The following is a 19,490-nucleotide window of genomic DNA, read 5'->3' on the forward strand; positions in this document are numbered from 1 at the left end:
CTTGGGCTTGCCGCGCAGCGCGAACTGCCGCACGCCCTCCACGTTCTGCGAGAGGAGGAGCTTGCCGTCGCGGCGCACCTGCACCTGGACGGCCTCCGCCAGGCAGGCGTGCACGAAGAGCGTGAGCCGCTGGTGCGAGGAGACGGGCGCGAAGCGCAGGAACTTGCTTCCCCGGCGCTTGACGAAGACGTCCGTCACCTTGCCGTCCTTGAGCTCCAGCGTCTTCTGCCGCGCCTCCTCCTTGGTGCGCGCGAAGGTGCCCACGTACGCCGTGCTGGTGTTGGTGGCGGCGTTGACGGCGAACACGTCGAAGTAGTACTGCGTGTCGGGCTTCAGCTCGGACACGGTGAAGATGTTCTTGTTGCCGATGCACACCTGGTACGAGACAACGAGACGTTAAGAGACGAGCGTTAACTGTAATAATGATGATAATGAATTTGCATTTTCATGGCGCTTTTCCAAGTGCTTAAAGCGCTTTACAACGGTTCATTCATTCATACATTGGGAGGTGAAGCGGCGAGTGGTTTTGACCAGATGTAAATACTAAGGTCTTCAACACATGCCTCTCGTTCAAAATATGAACGCGAGGGATATTATCCAGCGACTTTATCGTAATCATAGCGAGGTAAGCAAGCAACATTATTTCTCCCGGTTTTGGGGCTTTCAGAGTAAAAGTTGCCATATCTGCGCGGCAACCCAAGCTGCTATTTTGAAAGAAATCCCGGCGCTCGAGTTACGTGGATTACAGACGTACACATGCACACTTGGTGCATTTATATATAGATAGATCGTGATTGTGAACAATTGTAAGAAATGTCTTTGTTAACCCATTTTGATCAGATTCTAAAAATGTTTTCTACATCCTGACAGTTTTCTGAAAAAGCTATGTTTCTATGTCAGTCGTTCTTCGATAAAGAAAAAATAGCGGACCTACAAGCTCGTAGCGCGCCACTCGGTGGCGCGCTACGAGCTTGTATATCTGCTATTTTTCAATAGCTAGAGTATAACATAATGCCAACACCAAAAGGGGTTAAAATGTGTGACTAGCTAACGGGCATCCTGATAAACGACGTACCTTCAGGATGTCGGGCGATGCCCGGGGCTTGGCGTTGGCGTAGCCGCCGCCGCCGCCGCCCCGGGAGATCTTGTTGCTGGTCAGCCCCCGCGGGTCCCTCATGGCGAACTCGTTGTTGTTGTTGTGGCCGTGGTGGTCCGACGGCACGAAGCCGAAGTGGGCGAAGTCGAACGGGCTGAAGTCGCGGCCCGGCTTGGGCATGCCGGGCATGAAGGCCTCGTCCTCCCCGCCCGTCATCTTGGCCTCGGCCGCGCACATGCTCTTAAAGTTGTGCTCCTGCAAATGAGATGAAATGAAATGAAATGAACCCATTCTGACCTGAGATCAGATTCATACGAGGTTTCCACTGGACACGCACACTGTGTCTGATTAACCCATTCTGTCCCGAGATCAGATTCTAAAAATGTCAGTCGTTCTTCGATTTTTCAAAAATAGCAGACCTACAAGCTCGTATCGCGCCACTCGGTGGCGCGATACGAGCTTGTAGATCTGCTATTTTTCAATAGCTAAAGCATGACATGATGCTGACACCAAAATGGGTGCCCGTTCAGAATGGGTTAAAAAAACATTTCATTATACCAAAGTGCTGTACAGAACATCTCATCAGTAGGAGCACATTTACAAGCAAACTAAAGTGATCATCTTTATAATGATAATGTTTTTAATAATGGGTTTTTTAGCCTGTATTTTTTAAACGTCAATGGAGGGGGAAGTTCTAATATAGAGAATGATATAGAATGATGATATATAGAGATGATGTCCCACAGCCTAGGGGGGCTGGCGACAGAGAAAGCGCTGTGACCTTTTAAAGACGGAGTGCCACCATTCTTTTTCACCCTAAAACAAGATCATCAGGTATTATTATAATATAAGGAGGAAGAACTTTTTCCAAAAAGTGTACAGTATTTGTTAAAGTCATGCTTTTATGTGGACACGCCCACCAGTTCATTAAGTATGCCTGGTTTGCCTGGTGGGCGGTGATGGGTGGTGATCCACCTGAACTGAAGCCACACCCACAGCTGTAGTTGTATGATAAAGGGGGAGGGGTTAGGGGAGGGGCTGATAGTGTGATGTCACTGTATTACTGTTTATTTCATTGGCTCCGTTTGACTGTCAAGGGTTCAGCCTCCAGGAAGAAACCCTAAATACAAATTTAATACACCATATGCACATCAAAACGACTCCAGGGTGTCTAATGAAGTACTGTCACCTCATAGACACATGAAAAAAATTGTGGCACTCCATCTTTAAGATCAAAACACACCAGTTGCATGGTGACTATAGCCTGAGCTAACGGGTTAGGTTTCTGGTCTAGAGGGGGGCGGGTCGCGGCTCAAATTTGCGCACGCCCTGATTGGATCTCATCGATCTGTCCGTCACCCCCGGCCCCCTCCTCTCCCCCCCCCCCCCCCCCCTAGTGCAGCACTACATCACATCATTTGGAGCGACGCCCACCCGGAAGGGTTGACTCCTCCCACTTTTAGACCAGAGCGGCCAATGCGTTCCTCCAGGCTTTAAATTTTTTGCACCAACAAAAATGAAAGCCTGGTATACCGAGGCTACATGGTGACCCTTTGGTGTGGTTTGGGCGGACAGGTGCGTTGACCTGAGGTGCCTCTAGCGGTGCCTAGCGCCTACCTTGTTGATGACCAGGCAGTAGTTGACGGGCTGCCCCATCAGGACTCCGGTGGGCGTGGGCTTCCAGGCCAGGGTGACCGTGGTGCGGCCCAACGCCGTCACGTCCACCCGCGGGTCGTACGGAAGCTCCGGGTACGGCTGGTCGGACTCCGGCGTGGTGGTGGCGTACACCTGGGGGGGGGGGGGGGGGAGGGGGGGGGATCCATGGGAAGACTGGTGTTAACGGTTTTCAGAATAAAAGCACAGGAAAGTACAGTTCAATACAAGGCTCTATTAACCCATTCTGACCTGAGATCAGATTCAAAAAAAAATGTCAGTCGTTCTTCGATTTTTCAAAAATAGCAGACCTACAAGCTCGTAGCTATGAGCTATGTAGCTCATGTAGCTATGAGCTTGTAGATCTGCTATTTTTCAATAGCTAAAGCATAACGTAATGCTATAACACCAAAAGCATCATTTATTTAGAGTTAGAAATCATCATCATCATAGTTGGTTAGAAAACAAAATAAATGACATGTACATTAAGACCCCCCCTAAGCCAAAGTATCTGCTCTAGGGCTGCAAATCTTTAGGTGTCCCACGATTCGATTCGATTCCGATTATTGGGGTGACGATTCGATTCAAAAACGATCTTTTCGATTTTTCCGATTCTCGATTCAAAAAAGATTTTCTTTTCGATTCTAAAGCAGTTTTTTATTAAAAACAATTACATTGAATTTTAGCATGATCTACTCCAGTCTTCTGGCATGAAAGCAGAGTACATTTAGTAAAAAGCTTGTATAATTGTAAAGGTTTTATCAACTGAATGATTTAAACACACAAAGGTTAAATCCAAGAGTAAGAACATGTCTCATTTTATTTAGCTTGCACAAATTTGAACCAGTACAAAAGTTACAAAATATCTTCTCACTCAATACCAGAACAATACATTAGTATTAAAACAGGTGTAAAATAAATACAATTGGCAGGCTTAGCTTAGCTGGTAGTAAATGCACTATGCAGAAACCCAGGCCATAATGCATTGCATGCACAGGTACATTTGTGCAAGAAAAAAAGAAAAAAAAAAAAAGAAGAAAAAAAAAGGAAAATGAGAATCGATTCTGAATCGGACGGCATTAGAATTGCGATTCTAACTCGAATCGATATTTTTTTGACAGGCCTAGTCTGCTGTCTGGGTCCACAACCCCCTGGATCACACTGCCATCCACCTCACGTGCTCTTTGACCACCTCAGCCGCTAGGCTACACGATTGTGCGTGTGGCGATGACCTTAGATGACCTCGCTGGCTCGCCAAATGTAATTTCATGCCGTGGCCTGTTTAAATGCTGCACGCGTTCCATGCTATACGCATGTGTCACGCCCACAAATGACCACATTTCTCGTTTATTCAATGAACAACCCTAAACCTATTTTTGTTTGACGCTTTGGTCTATCCTAGTGAACTGTACCTTGAAGTTGCTGTCCTTCTGGGTGGACAGACAGCAGCTTAACCCATTCTGAACGGGAACCCCTTTTGGGGTTAGCATCATGTTATGCTTTAGCTATTGAAAAATAGCAGATCTACAAGCTCATAGCGCGCCACCGAGTGGCGCGCTACGGGCTTGTAGGTCTGCTATTTTTGAAAAATCGAAGAACGACTGACATTTTTTAGAATCTGATCTCGGGTCAGAATGGGTTCATCAAGACCAGTGTGTGTCCAGTGGAAACCTCGTATAGGAATCTGATCTCAGGTCAGAATGGGTAAACGTACCTTGAAGTTGCTGTCCTTCTCGGTGGACAGCAGCTCCAGCTGGTAGAGGCCGGAGGGCGTGCTGGAGGCCACGTAGGACTCCACGTCGTTGCCTTTGTAGGAGAACAGCTCCGTTCCTTCGTCCACCGTCACCTGCTGCTTCTGCTCCTCTAGAGGCTCAGGCTCTCCTACAGGGAGGGAGACAAACACAAGAAGACCTGGTTAGTTTACACCAGGGAGACAAACACAAGAAGACATGGTTAGTTTAGACCAGGGAGAAAAACACAACACAAGAAGACCTGGTTAGTTTAGACCAGGGAGACAAACACAAGAAGACATGGTTAGTTTAGACCAGGGAGAAAAACCCATCACAACACAAGACATGGTTAGAGTTTAGACCAGGGAGACAAACACAAGAAGACATGGTTAGTTTAGACCAGGGAGACAAACACAAGAAGACATGGTTAGAGTTTAGACCAGGGAGACAAACACAAGAAGACATGGTTAGTTTAGACCAGGGAGACAAACACAAGAAGACATGGTTAGAGTTTAGACCAGGGAGACAAACACAAGAAGACATGGTTAGTTTAGACCAGGGAGAAAAACACAAGAAGACATGGTTAGAGTTTAGACCAGGGAGAAAAACACAAGAAGACATGGTTAGTTTAGACCAGGGAGACAAACACAAGAAGACATGGTTAGAGTTTAGACCAGGGAGAAAAACACAAGAAGACATGGTTAGTTTAGACCAGGGAGACAAACACAAGAAGACATGGTTAGTTTAGACCAGGGAGAAACACACAAGAAGACATGGTTAGAGTTTAGACCAGGGAGAAAAACACAAGAAGACATGGTTAGAGTTTAGACCAGGGAGAAACACAAGAAGACATGGTTAGTTTAGACCAGGGAGACAAACACAAGAAGACATGGTTAGTTTAGACCAGGGAGAAAAACACAACACAACACAAGACATGGTTAGAGTTTAGACCAGGGAGAAAAACAAGAAGACATGGTTAGAGTTTAGACCAGGGAGAAAAACAAGAAGACATGGTTAGAGTTTAGACCAGGGAGAAAAACACAAGAAGACATGGTTAGAGTTTAGACCAGGGAGAAAAACAAGAAGACATGGTTAGAGTTTAGACCAGGGAGAAAAACACAAGAAGACATGGTTAGTTTAGACCAGGGAGAAACACAAGAAGACATGGTTAGAGTTTAGACCAGGGAGAAATATTCTGCAAAACCTGTTTCTGTGTCGTTCTAAAACTATTTCATGTCAAGGACCCCTCAAAATATATGTAATTGGCAGATTATTCTAAAACTAGAGTATTCTAGTGGCAAAATAAACCTACAGTAATATAATGGGAACAAGCCATATACATAATTATGTAAAATGTACCCAAAAGTAAAAACTGACCGACTAAGACAAAGTGCAACATTGAGCCATACGATAGGAGATATTAAATGAAAACCACTTTCTCCTTTTAAATGAGACTGGAGAGGAGAACGCACGCATCCACCCCACGAGTGCTAATCGCGCCTGCTCCCCCCCCAAGCCTGGCGGACGATTAGCCCCCTCGACGAGCCCCCCGCGGCCCTGTTTTCACTGCAAACATCCCTAAACATCACAGGCCTCGTATTCACCGTCGTCCTCTCAAAGGAGCTCTCAAAGGAGCTCCTTGTGTTCCTCCTCCAGGTAGAGGAGACAGTCTTGGCTCTTATAGTTCAGCTTAGCAGAGGAGCCATAATATTATGTTAGTCGACCGGAGAGAGTGCTGCTCTAAAAAAGATCTGCTCCCAGTCGGGGACGTTTCAGCAAAGAGAGAGAGAGAGAGAGAGAGAGAGAGAGAGAGAGAGAGAGAGAGCAGCGTGGGCAAACACAGGAAGAGAGGAACGGGGGAGTTACATGTATTTATCCAATTAGAGAGTTCCTCGTTAAGCGTGGAAGGAAGGCCGCCGGGCGCTGGCTGTGTCACTCCGTCTGTGGGAGGAGGGGGGTGGGGGGGGGGGGGGGCTCAGGGGCAGAGTGGCTGGATGGTAACCGCAAGGTTGCCAGTTGGCTCCCCCAGAGTTAGTGTCCAAGTGTCCTTGAGCAAAGACACTGAACCCCTAATTGCTCCTGATGTGCTGGTTGTTGGTGCCTTGCATGGTTTCCACTGCCATCGATGTGTGAATGGGTGTGTGTGAATGGGTGAATGTATAATGCACAGTCTATCTGTAAAGCGCCTTGGATAAAGGTCGATATATATATATAAATGCACCATTTACCATCTAGCGAGCTTATGGCGTCTGATTGTTGTCACGATGCTCACGAATGGTGCTGAATCCTTCCCACCGGTCTAGACGGACGAGCGCGTCTTCAACCCCATCATTACTTAACCCATTCTGAACGGGAACCCCTTTTGGTGTTAGCATTATGTTGTACTTTAGCTATTGAAAAATAGCAGATCTACAAGCTCGTAGCGCGCCACCGAGTGGCGCGCTACGAACTTGTAGGTCTGCTATTTTTTTTTAATCGTGAAAATGTGCCTCAAATTTGGAATGTATTTTTTCAGAACGAACGTTTTTAACTCAAATCTTTGCTTCTGGAGGGTCCCCTGGAACAATATATTTTCAGATGGGGGGGTCTCGGAGGCCAATTACAGATCATTTTTGGGGTCCTTGACATGAAATATTGAGTGATATATACAGTAGGCCTAGAAATATAGGTATTTCAGATAACTGTCAGGATTTAGAAGACTTTTTTTCAGGCCTAAATGGGTTAATAAATCATTTCAGGATATGTGACCTGAACCATGTCTCTCTCTCCCTCCCTCTCTCTGACACACTTTACAATATAGGCATTTAGCAGACGCTCTTAATCTGTAAGCGATTTACAGTAAGCAAGAACAGCACAAGGAAATGCATCAAATGCATTGAAATAGTCATCAAGGATCATATAAGTAAACTGAGACCCTCATCCGTCTAACAGTAGAATATCTGTACAATGAAACTATAACACTATAGAATACCACATCAATAATGACATGCTATCTGCACACACACACATGCGCACGCGCACGCACACGCACACACGCACACACACACCGAACCCTATTCCTAATCTTAACCCCAGTAGAACTGTGCCTAACCCTAAACGTATATTTACTTCTAACCTTATTCTCAGTAAAAACTAAGTACAAGAACCGCCCCCAGCGAGGAGGTGGTCGGTGTGTGAGGTCGACGAGGGGGTTGAGGGGATATCGTAACGAGGGTGAGCGTGTGTTTTAAGGCGAGCATTCGGTCACCGCAGCCTCCTCCTCCTCCACACGGAGACAGAGTGGGTGGGTGTGACTTTGAAGCGAGGGGGAACAGCCTCGGGGCGGGGCAGGGTTTAAGTAAAGGGACGTAAATGGGTCCTGATTCGGGGGGGGGGGGGGGGGGGGATGTGGGCGGAGCCTGTCCCTTAGATTAGAGAGCTGTGGGCGGAGCCTGTCCCTTAGATTAGAGAGCTGTGGGCGGAGCCTGTCCCTTAGATTATAGCCGTCTGTCTGTCCCGTGGTCCGGCCCAGACATCCTAAGTGGTCCCCGGGCCAGACTCAGCAGCCTAATTAAACCCCACCAAAACACACTGAGTAGGTGTAATTGCGTGTGTGTGTGTGTGCGCATGCATGCACGCGTGCGTGTGTGTGTGCGTGTGTGTGTGTGTGTCCGCGGGTGTAATTAACCCATTTAGACCTGGGAACGATTCTACAAATGTCTTCTAAATCCTGACAGTTTTCTGAAAAAGTCATTTCTATGTCAGCCGTTCTTTGATTTTTCAAAAAAATAGCAGATCTACAAGCTCGTAGCGCGCCACTCGGTGGCGCGCTACGAGCTTGTAGATCTGCTATTTTTCAATAGCTAAAGCATAACATAACACCAAAAGGGGTTCCCGACCAAAAGGGGTTAAAACCGCTTCCAGTCCTGTGTGTGTATAATGTCGATCACCTGAGCCCTCAAATCCCTCAAAGTGTCGCTTATTCTGGGGTGAACAACAACAACAAAAAAGCCGATCTACAAGCTCACCAAACATGTCACATGCAATGTGAGGTGTTGACTGAGAGCTTGTAGATCGGCTGTTTTTCTCCGGGTTGCAGACGTTTAGTGTGGAGGGATAGAACATCAAGGGGGCCTCTATATAGGATCAGACCCCCGAGGGGACTCCTCTGGTCAGCTAAGTATACACAGCGTGAGTTTAAGTGGTCAGAACGTCTCCTTCTCCTTCACTCTGAGGACTCCTTCACTTCCTCGTGTCCAGCAGGTCATCAGAGCCATGCTGGCTTTTAGGAGGAGCTACTGTAGGCCTGAATGACCATATAACAGCTCTGTATTACGGGTCCATCTGGTTCCATTTGTACTGTATGTATACACTCTCAGAGTCGATAAGGGTGGTTCCTTGCAAAAAAAAAAATAATTGAGAAACAAAAATTTTGACATTATAGTGTCGTAGTAAGTATACAATAAGTATACATATTCTGAAGAAAGCCTGGAGACTTATTGGCATTCAGTAATTGGCTCTTATGATCAAAATAAGAGCATTACAATGTGTGTGTGTAAAAAAAAAGAAAAATCCAAAATGTGCCACGGACAAGACCAAGTCTTTGCCGCAAATGTTTGTACCCGAGACCTCTCCACTGGTCAACTACCGTAAGTAGTAAGTACAGTAAATACAGTAGAGTTTAACATGGTGTAATCATGTACAGTACCTGAGGCCTCTCCACTCCTCTTCTCTGGCAGCTCATAAGTACAGTATATATATATATACTGTACAGTAGAGTTTAACCCATTTTGTGGCGGGAACCCCTTTTGGCGTTTTAAACATTAAGTTATAATTTAGCTATTGGAAAATAGCAGATCTACAAGCTCGTAGCGCGCCACCGAGTGGCGCGCTACGAGCTTGTAGGTCTGCTATTTTCTTTTAAATCGTGAAAGTATTTATTTCAGAAAACTGGAGGATTTAGAAGATTTCTTTAAAAAAAATTGAGGTCAGGCCTAAATGGGTTAACAGTTTGACTCCAGAAAAGGCGTAAGCCGCATTTTAATCAAATACCCTACGCTGCCGAGATTGTTGCATTACCTTTAGAGCATACGCTGAATTATTTGGGCTTTTGATCCGTGAAAAAAGGTTGCTCCGTTTGTTATGAACGATCGCACCACCCGCCATCTTGGTGCGCCCGGAAGACCGCCCCACAAGACCCTCCTCCATGAGGCGTTGTACCCCGTTCATTTGCATTGGCCTCAATTTCCCAGAAGCCCTAGCAGCCCACAGCATGTGTTGATTTCCGGTTTCGTCATCAAAACGAAACCATCTAGTCTCCAGCTCCGCGGCAAAGACGGAGTTTCTTTTTAATTATTACAATACGGCGGATTAAAACACATAAAACAAAAGGCGGGAATGTCGTAAAAAGCATGCATCGTACCCTGGATTAAACAATTAGCGGCAGTCAAACTGTTTTAACATGGTGTCATTTACATGTACATGTACAGTATGGTGTACAGTTCCTGAGGCCTCTCCACTCCTCTCCTCTGGCAGCTCAGTATACAGTAGAGTTTAACATGGTGTCATTTACATGTACAGTATGGTGTCATGTATACAGTACCTGAGGCCTCTCCACTCCTCTCCTCGGGCAGCTCCTGCAGCGTCAGCTTCCACTCCAGAGGAGCGTCGCAGGGCGTCACCGTGACGGACAGCGGCGTGTTGTCCTCCTCCACCACAAAGTAGTACCTGCAGAGAAACGCAGAACGCAGGAGGACTTAGTTCCATGTAACACACGACGCAGGAGGACTTAGTTTCATGTAACACACAACGCAGGAGGACTTAGTTTCATGTAACACATAGCACAGGAGGACTTAGTTTCATGTAACACACAGCGCAGGAGGACTTAGTTCCATGTAACACATGGCACAGGACTTAAGTTTCATGTAACACACAACGCAGGAGGACTTAGTTACATGTAACACACAACACAGGAGGACTTAGTTCCATGTAACACACGATGCAGGAGGACTTAGTTCCATGTAACACACGACGCAGGAGGACTTAGTTCCATGTAACACACGACGCAGGAGGACTTAGTTCCATGTAACACACGACGCAGGAGGACTTAGTTCCATGTAACACACGACGCAGGATGACTTAGTTACATGTAACACACAACGCAGGAGGAGTGGACTTAGTTTCATGTAACACACAAGGCAGAAGGACTTAGTTCCATGTAACACACAACGCAGGAGGACTTAGTTACATGTAACACACAACGCAGGAGGACTTAGTTCCATGTAACACACGACGCAGGAGGACTTAGTTCCATGTAACACACGACGCAGGAGGACTTAGTTTCATGTAACACACAGCGCAGGAGGACTTAGTTCCATGTAACACATGGCACAGGACTTAAGTTTCATGTAACACACAACGCAGGAGGACTTAGTTACATGTAACACACAACGCAGGAGGACTTAGTTCCATGTAACACACGACGCAGGAGGACTTAGTTCCATGTAACACACGACGCAGGAGGACTTAGTTCCATGTAACACACAGCGCAGGAGGACTTAGTTCCATGTAACACACGACGCAGGAGGACTTAGTTCCATGTAACACACAACGCAGAAGGACTTAGTTTCATGTAGCACCATGTTCACGCTGTGAGCACAACGTCATTATTATCACATTAACATGTCATAAGTTCTCCAGTGTGTTCTAGGGAAATATTACAGTTATCCGGCATTATTAACATGGGACTGTTATGCTAGTGCATGCAGCAATATTTACCCCCTCTCTCTCTCTCTCTCTCCCTCTCTCTCTCTCTGTCTCTCTCTCAGAGAGAGATTCAAAGGAACTCTATTGGCATGAGAAAACATACGTTTACATTGCCAAAGCGAAAGTGGAACAAAACAATCAATATAAAACAATGTCGGTACAAATAGATATTGATTATAAATAGGAATGAAAAGAAAAAGAGTAAAGAGCTGTGTTACATTAACACTTTGAGGGAATCCTATCTTATGAAACTATGAAACAAATGTGCATGTTCTGACTGTCAGACACAGTTATACATCCATACAGGAGAAGTTAGTATAAACTCTAGAGAGTTGAAAGTTATATTTCAATGCTTTGCATTCACTTGTATAGTGGTATCAAAACTTTTGCGACAAGTACCAGCAATTTAATTGAATTAAAGTCTGTCTGTCTGTCTCTCTCTCTCTCTCTCTCTCTCTCTCTCTCTCTCTCTCTCTCTCAAAGAGGCGATATGACCTTGGCCTGCTCGCCAAGCTGGCAGACGGTCAATTCCACCGACACGACTTTCACATCAATTATTTATTTTCACGTCAACATATCGTTTCATGTTACAGTAGGGATGGGCGGGGGGGGGGGGGGGGGGGGGTGACGCTTCCTATCTATTTACAGTAAAGGAGACCATCAACAGGTCTAATGTGTTCCTCTAACCGTTTACAGCTGAGTCGACACGACCGTGTAATGCAAGTGCGAGTGCCGGTAATATCTCGGACGATCGCTACAAAGCCCCCGGACACTCACAAACACACTACGAAATCTAAAAACAGCTTAGGTAGGCGTTTAAGACACTCACAAATACACTATGAAATCTAAAAACAGCTTAGGTAGGCGTTTAAGACACTCACAAATACACTATGAAATCTAAAAACAGCTTAGGTAGGCGTTTAAGACACTCACAAATACACTATGAAATCTAAAAACAGCTTAGGTAGGCGTTCAGGAGACTCACAAACACACTATGAAATCTAAGAATATAACAGCTTAGGTTGGTCAGCAGTGTTGATTTTGTCGACTTCTACAACTATGATGAAAGATGTTCGCCGGCCGCTATACCAGTGTCGTTTTCGTCGACTAAAACTAAGACGAAAAATGTTCGTCGACTACCTATTTTCACTGACAAAAACAAATGGAAACTAAATGAAAACTAAGCTACGATGACTAAAACCAAGACTAAATATACTGACTATTTCGTCGACAAATAAAAACTAGACTAGAATGTTAGGAAGGGACTATAGTGGACAAGAGATCCAGTAATTTTACACTTGGTGGCATGCTGAAAATAGCCGATCTACAAGCTCACAACGCGACTAAAATGTGACTAAAACTAAAGTTTCAGTCCAAAGACTATGACTAAACTAAAATAGAAATTAGCTGCCAAAAACAACACTGCACTATACTAAAACTAAATAAAAAAACTATGCCGTGATGACTAAAACTGAACCATATTGACAATTCCAACAACAAATAAAAACTAGTGGAGAAGATAGATCCAAAAGAACATAAAAGACAAAGTCATTTTATGTTTGGTTTGGCGCTCTGAAAATAGAATCGGTTCTATATCGTTTTGTTCACACTGTCTGAGCTTATGTGGACTTTTCACTGTCTCTGCTATACAATTATACAATTATACAATACCAGAGGTTCTCAAAACCGTATAATTTAAAGCAGGGTTTTCCCACACATTTTACAAATGAATTTCCCCAAACTTTTCAAGAATATTTAACCCAATTTCCAGGCCAGATACATTCCAAACCTTTTTCCAGTACTGGAATATGTTTGTTTAGTTTTTTTCATTTTCAAAAATATCTCCAGGAATTGAATTCACCGCGGAAAGTAACCCTATTTAATCCATTTTGACCTGAGATCAGATAAATAAAATCACACCTGTGTGAACCGAGTGGTGCAACTCCTCTCTCTCTCTCTCTCTCTCTCTCTCTCTCTCTCTCTTATGGATATCAATCCGTCGGCCTTTCCTTCTTTAGCGTACCTAGACCGGATTGCGCATGCGAGCTGCCGTCCACCTCCCATTATACAGGCAGACTAAAAGCTTCAATAACTCCTAATCTACGGAGCTCTCCATGGTTTGGTCAATTAGCGCGATGTTCGGAGGTCTTTGCTGATTATCCGGTGGTCTAGATGGAAACATTGGTGCTTTCTAGAGCAAGGATGGCTATATTTTAGCTCGCTAGCATTGACGCTATTTATTTACCACAAGATGTGAGGCACGCACGCGCATTGTACACACACGCGCGGATATTGCTGGCCATTGCTGGTTTCACGCATGCGCACACCACTCGTGCTCAAGACGGATACATGATACATGATACATACGGACATTCCTGGATGTAGGAGTGGTTGCACCACTCAAAAATGTCTTCTACATCCTGACAGTTTTCTGAAAAAGCTATGTTTCTATGTCAGTCGTCAGTCGATTTTTCAAAAATATCAGATCTACAAGCTCGTAGCGCGCCACCGAGTGGCGCGCTACGAGCTTGTAGATCTGATATTTTCCAATAGCTATAAAGCATAACACGACGCTAACACCAAAAGGGGTTAAGGACAGGTTGAGAACGACCGTATGTCCCAAAAGGATCCCGACGCTGCGATGCGAGCCGCTTCGTCTCGTCTCGTATATATTTCTGCCCCCCCTCGCCAACGCTCACCTTTTGGGCGTGTCCCTGAACAGGTAGCCGCTGATCTCGGCTCCGTCGGGTATGACCGAGGAGTCGTGGAACAGCGTCTTGTCTCTGATCTGCATCTGGAAGAGCCCCTCGTCACGCGTGGGCAGCTTCTGGCCCGACGCGGCCCCCAGCAGCAGCAGCAGCAGCAGAGACCCCACCAGGGCCACGGTCCTCCACACCTCCACAGCTCCTCTGCTGCACAGCCTCATCCTGGAGGGAATTAAGGAAACACAACACTTAATGTGACTATAAGGACAAAATGCTGGGCACTGGCCTATACTTGAACCAGCTCAGTGGCCTTGTGGTTAAGAGTGACCGCCCTGAAACCGGGAGGTCGGGGGTTCGATCCCCGGCCGGGTCATATAACCAAAGACTGTAAAAATGGGACCCATGAATGCCTCCCTGCTCGGACTCAGCATCAATGGGGTTGGATTGGGGGGGGGGGGGTCAAATCAACTAACAAGAGATGGGTCAAATGCGGAGAACACATTTCACTGTGGTAACGTGTTACTAATCGCACCACTTTGACTTTGGAACGATGCACGTTTGAAAATGCAAAATTGTGAACAGGCCAGCTCCATATATGGAGATATAGGGGTGATTTATTGGGTCATTTGGGCTCTGTCCGGAGCCCGGGCAGAGGCTTTTGGACAAGCGGTTCTGGACACGCGTGGGTCCGACCGACTCAAGGCCGGGCACTGCACTCCCCTGTGTGTCGAAGTTGAAGTCGGCGGGCGAACGGTTTCCGAGTTACGTGGATTACAGACGTATACCTACTGTATACATACAGAGACTTGGTACATTTATAGATTATAGCTTCACATACACTTTACATACATTATACATTCATCCATTCACACACACATTCATACACAGAGGTTGGAGGAAAGGACACTTCGAAATTAACTCTGGGGGAGCCCCCAGGGTTTGAAGTGGGAACCTGGCCTGTGTTGCGTGCATGTCTGTCTGTGGTTTGCAGTCATATTCAGACGGCATTATAATCACGTGTGTTTTCTGTCTTTATGTTTAGTTTTGTATCATATTTTGTCTCAAAACTCAGTGTGCTGTTGGTTTGGCCCAGAGACAATGTGTCCAGAGCAATTATTTCATCCGTTAAAAATTGGAATTAAAAAGTCCACACAGTGTACTTTATGGATGTCTCTCTCTCTCTCTCTCTCTCTCTCTCTTCCAATCCACTAAAACACATCATATTATTCTACATCAGCAGTATTTTGGTTCTGAGATCAAGTTTTAAATTGTACTTGGTTGGCACTGGCAGTTATAGTTTATCTTGTGTCACTTCTTATTTCTGTTTACTTTACAAAATAAAAGTATTATGTCGAGATAGTAGCGTCAGCTTTTCTCCACTTTCATCATAACCTCCAGAACAGCTAGGAGGGCAGAGTGTGATAACAGAACAGCTATAGGAGGGCAGAGTGTGATAACAGAACAGCTATAGGAGGGCAGAGTGTGATAAGAGAACAGCTATAGGAGGGCAGAGTGTGATAACAGAACAGCTATAGGAGGGCAGAGTGTGATAACAGAACAGCTAGCAGGGCAGAGTGTGATAACAGAACAGCTAGCAGGGCAGAGTGTGATAACAGAACAGCTAGCAGGGCAGAGTGTGATAACAGAACAGCTAGCAGGGCAGAGTGTGATAACAGAACAGCTAGCAGGGCAGAGTGTGATAACAGAACAGCTCGGGGGGCAGAGTGTTATAACAGAACAGCTCGGGGGGCAGAGTGTGATAACAGAACAGCTAGCAGGGCAGAGTGTGATAACAGAACAGCTATAGCAGGGCAGAGTGTGATAACAGAACAGCTATAGGAGGGCAGAGTGTGATAACAGAACAGCTAGCAGGGCAGAGTGTGATAACAGAACAGCTAGGAGGGCAGAGTGTGATAACAGAACAGCTATAGGAGGGCAGAGTGTGATAACAGAACAGCTAGCAGGGCAGAGTGTGATAACAGAACAGCTCGGGGGCAGAGTGTGATAACAGAACAGCTAGCAGGGCAGAGTGTGATAACAGAACAGCTCGGGGGCAGAGTGTGATAACAGAACAGCTAGCAGGGCAGAGTGTGATAACAGAACAGCTATAGCAGGGCAGAGTGTGATAACAGAACAGCTATAGCAGGGCAGAGTGTGATAACAGAACAGCTAGCAGGGCAGAGTGTGATAACAGAACAGCTCGGGGGGCAGAGTGTGATAACAGAACAGCTAGCAGGGCAGAGTGTGATAACAGAACAGCTAGCAGGGCATAGTGTGATAACAGAACAGCTAGCAGGGCAGAGTGTGATAACAGAACAGCTAGGAGGGCAGAGTGTGATAACAGAACAGCCAGCAGGGCAGAGTGTGATAACAGAACAGCTAGGAGGGCAGAGTGTGATAACAGAACAGCTCGGGGGGCAGAGTGTGATAACAGAACAGCTATAGGAGGGCAGAGTGTGATAACAGAACAGCTCGGGGGGGCAGAGTGCGATAACCAGAAAGGCACACGGCGCAACCCTGAGCGAGTACATCTGACACTTTAAAGTGTAAAAGCAGACCGTTATTAACCTGACTCTGCCAGATGAGGGCGGTATTGGGTAACCATGTTCCCCAACACAGCATTCATCTGGGATCTCTCAGACAGTTGAGCTGACAAAAATCTGTTCCGTACCGGACCAATCAGCGTGAGCTAAGGGCGGGACATGGGCGAAACCGGATGTGAAGCTATATAGACACGTCAATATGATTGGTTGTGTTTGCACGCCCACACGGTGATAGACAGACGGTCCCATCCAATCATCTACCAAGTATCTTGAAAAAAAGGAACAGCCCCGTCATCGAATTTGCTTCCGCGATCCCAGATCCCAATAAGCTGTGAAACAAACTTGTGTAGCAAGCTTCTTGGATCTGGCAGCGTCAGGTTAGACCGTTATAGGATTGGATAGACAATGGAAAGTGTGACTGCCCCGGGGTCGCAGACGCAGACATATATGATTCACCAGATTTAAATGGAAGGGGAGTGGGGGGGGGGGGGGAGGTATAATATTTAGTATGAACAGAGTTGTTCCGATACCGATACTGGTATCAGTTACTCAGGCCGATACCACCCCCCCCCCCCCCCCTCGGTCCTCGGAACCGGCCCCCGATACTTTGACCCGAGATACCAAACCATCCAATTGACAACGAATGCAACAGGACCTTGGGTCAAGTCTGACCCAACACTGCAGCAAATCACCAGAAACAGACGATCTACAAACATAAATGACAACTGACCATAAATGACAACTGACAAGTGTAGATTGGAGACCCATCTGCATCTCTGAGGAAAAAGGGGGTAAAGTAAGTGGTAAGTAGTAAAATAAAGTACTCGTGTCGGTACTTTGTATCGGCGAGTACTACAAAATTAAGTACTTGTACTGGTACAAGTACAAGTCGGGACAACTCTAAGTATGAATCTATATAAAAGCATGCATGCAGCATAGCCAGTAACCAGTGATAAAGGAAGCATAACCAGTACCAGTGGTAAAGGCAGCATAGCCAGTAACCAGTGATAAAGGAAGCATAACCAGTACCAGTGGTAAAGGCAGCATAGCCAGTAACCAGTGATAAAGGAAGCATAACCAGTACCAGTGGTAAAGGCAGCATAGCCAGTAACCAGTGATAAAGGGAGCACAGCCAGTAACCAGTAACCAGTAGCCATAGCCAGTAACCAGTGATAAAGGGAGCATAGCCAGTAACCAGTAACCAGTAACCAGTACCCAGTACCCAGTACCCAGTGATAAAGGGACCATAGCCAGTAGCCAGTGATAAAGGGACCATAGCCAGTGACAAAGGGACCATAGCCAGTAGCCAGTGATAAAGGGACCATAGCCAGTAGCCAGTGATAAAGGGACCATAGCCAGTAGCCAGTGATAAAGGGACCATAGCCAGTAGCCAGTGATAAAGGGACCATAGCCAGTAGCCAGTGATAAAGGGACCATAGCCAGTAGCCAGTGATAAAGGGACCATAGCCAGTAGCCAGTGATAAAGGGACCATAGCCAGTAGCCAGTGATAAAAGGACCATAGCCAGTAGCCAGTAGCCAGTGATAAAGGGACCATAGCCAGTAGCCAGTGATAAAGGGACCATAGCCAGTAGCCAGTGATAAAGGGACCATAGCCAGTAGCCAGTAGCCAGTAGCCAGTGATAAAGGGACCATAGCCAGTAGCCAGTGATAAAGGGACCATAGCCAGTAGCCAGTGATAAAAGGACCATAGCCAGTAGCCAGTAGCCAGTAGCCAGTGATAAAGGGACCATAGCCAGTAGCCAGTGATAAAGGGACCATAGCCAGTAGCCAGTGATAAAAGGACCATAGCCAGTAGCCAGTGATAAAGGGACCATAGCCAGTAGCCAGTGATAAAGGGACCATAGCCAGTAGCCAGTGATAAAGGGACCATAGCCAGTAGCCAGTGATAAAGGGACCATAGCCAGTAGCCAGTGATAAAGGGACCATAGCCAGTAGCCAGTGATAAAGGGACCATAGCCAGTAGCCAGTAGCCAGTGATAAAGGGACCATAGCCAGTAGCCAGTGATAAAGGGACCATAGCCAGTAGCCAGTGATAAAAGGACCATAGCCAGTAGCCAGTAGCCAGTAGCCAGTGATAAAGGGACCATAGCCAGTAGCCAGTGATAAAAGGACCATAGCCAGTAGCCAGTAGCCAGTGATAAAGGGACCATAGCCAGTAGCCAGTGATAAAGGGACCATAGCCAGTAGCCAGTGATAAAGGGACCATAGCCAGTAACCAGTAGCCAGTGATAAAGGGACCATAGCCAGTAGCCAGTGATAAAAGGACCATAGCCAGTAGCCAGTGATAAAGGGACCATAGTCAGTAGCCAGTGATAAAGGGACCATAGCCAGTAGCCAGTGATAAAGGGACCATAGCCAGTAGCCAGTGATAAAGGGACCATAGCCAGTAGCCAGTGATAAAGGGACCATAGCCAGTAGCCAGTGATAAATGGACCATAGCCAGTAGCCAGTAGCCAGTGATAAAGGGACCATAGCCAGTAGCCAGTGATAAAGGGACCATAGCCAGTAGCCAGTGATAAAGGGACCATAGCCAGTAGCCAGTGATAAAAGGACCATAGCCAGTAGCCAGTAGCCAGTAGCCAGTGATAAAGGGACCATAGCCAGTAGCCAGTGATAAAAGGACCATAGCCAGTAGCCAGTAGCCAGTAGCCAGTGATAAAGGGACCATAGCCAGTAGCCAGTGATAAAGGGACCATAGCCAGTAGCCAGTGATAAAAGGACCATAGCCAGTAGCCAGTAGCCAGTAGCCAGTGATAAAGGGACCATAGCCAGTAGCCAGTGATAAAAGGACCATAGCCAGTAGCCAGTAGCCAGTAGCCAGTGATAAAGGGACCATAGCCAGTAGCCAGTGATAAAGGGACCATAGCCAGTAGCCAGTGATAAAAGGACCATAGCCAGTAGCCAGTGATAAAGGGACCATAGCCAGTAGCCAGTGATAAAGGGACCATAGCCAGTAGCCAGTGATAAAAGGACCATAGCCAGTAGCCAGTAGCCAGT

At 46.3% G+C, this 19,490-nt stretch overlaps 1 protein-coding gene across 1 annotated transcript in view; it reads right to left on the bottom strand.

Annotated features, from left to right (window-relative positions):
* Positions 1-14,149, bottom strand: part of ndnf (neuron-derived neurotrophic factor) — a gene marked incomplete at its 5' end in the record, with an annotated part of 14,923 nt that extends 774 nt beyond the window's left edge. The window contains 6 exons of the mRNA XM_083767743.1: positions 1-375; positions 1,076-1,351; positions 2,714-2,884; positions 4,464-4,630; positions 10,061-10,185; positions 13,923-14,149. The exon at positions 1-375 is cut by the window's left edge and continues 774 nt beyond it. Coding sequence (XP_083623869.1) covers positions 1-375; positions 1,076-1,351; positions 2,714-2,884; positions 4,464-4,630; positions 10,061-10,185; positions 13,923-14,149 — 1,341 coding nt within the window. The remainder of the gene's footprint in view (positions 376-1,075; positions 1,352-2,713; positions 2,885-4,463; positions 4,631-10,060; positions 10,186-13,922) is intronic.
* Between the last annotated feature and the right edge of the window lie 5,341 nt (positions 14,150-19,490).

Source organism: Protomyctophum parallelum (assembly GCF_964188405.1).
Source record: "Protomyctophum parallelum genome assembly, chromosome: 6".
NCBI classification, from domain to species: Eukaryota; Metazoa; Chordata; class Actinopteri; order Myctophiformes; family Myctophidae; genus Protomyctophum; species Protomyctophum parallelum.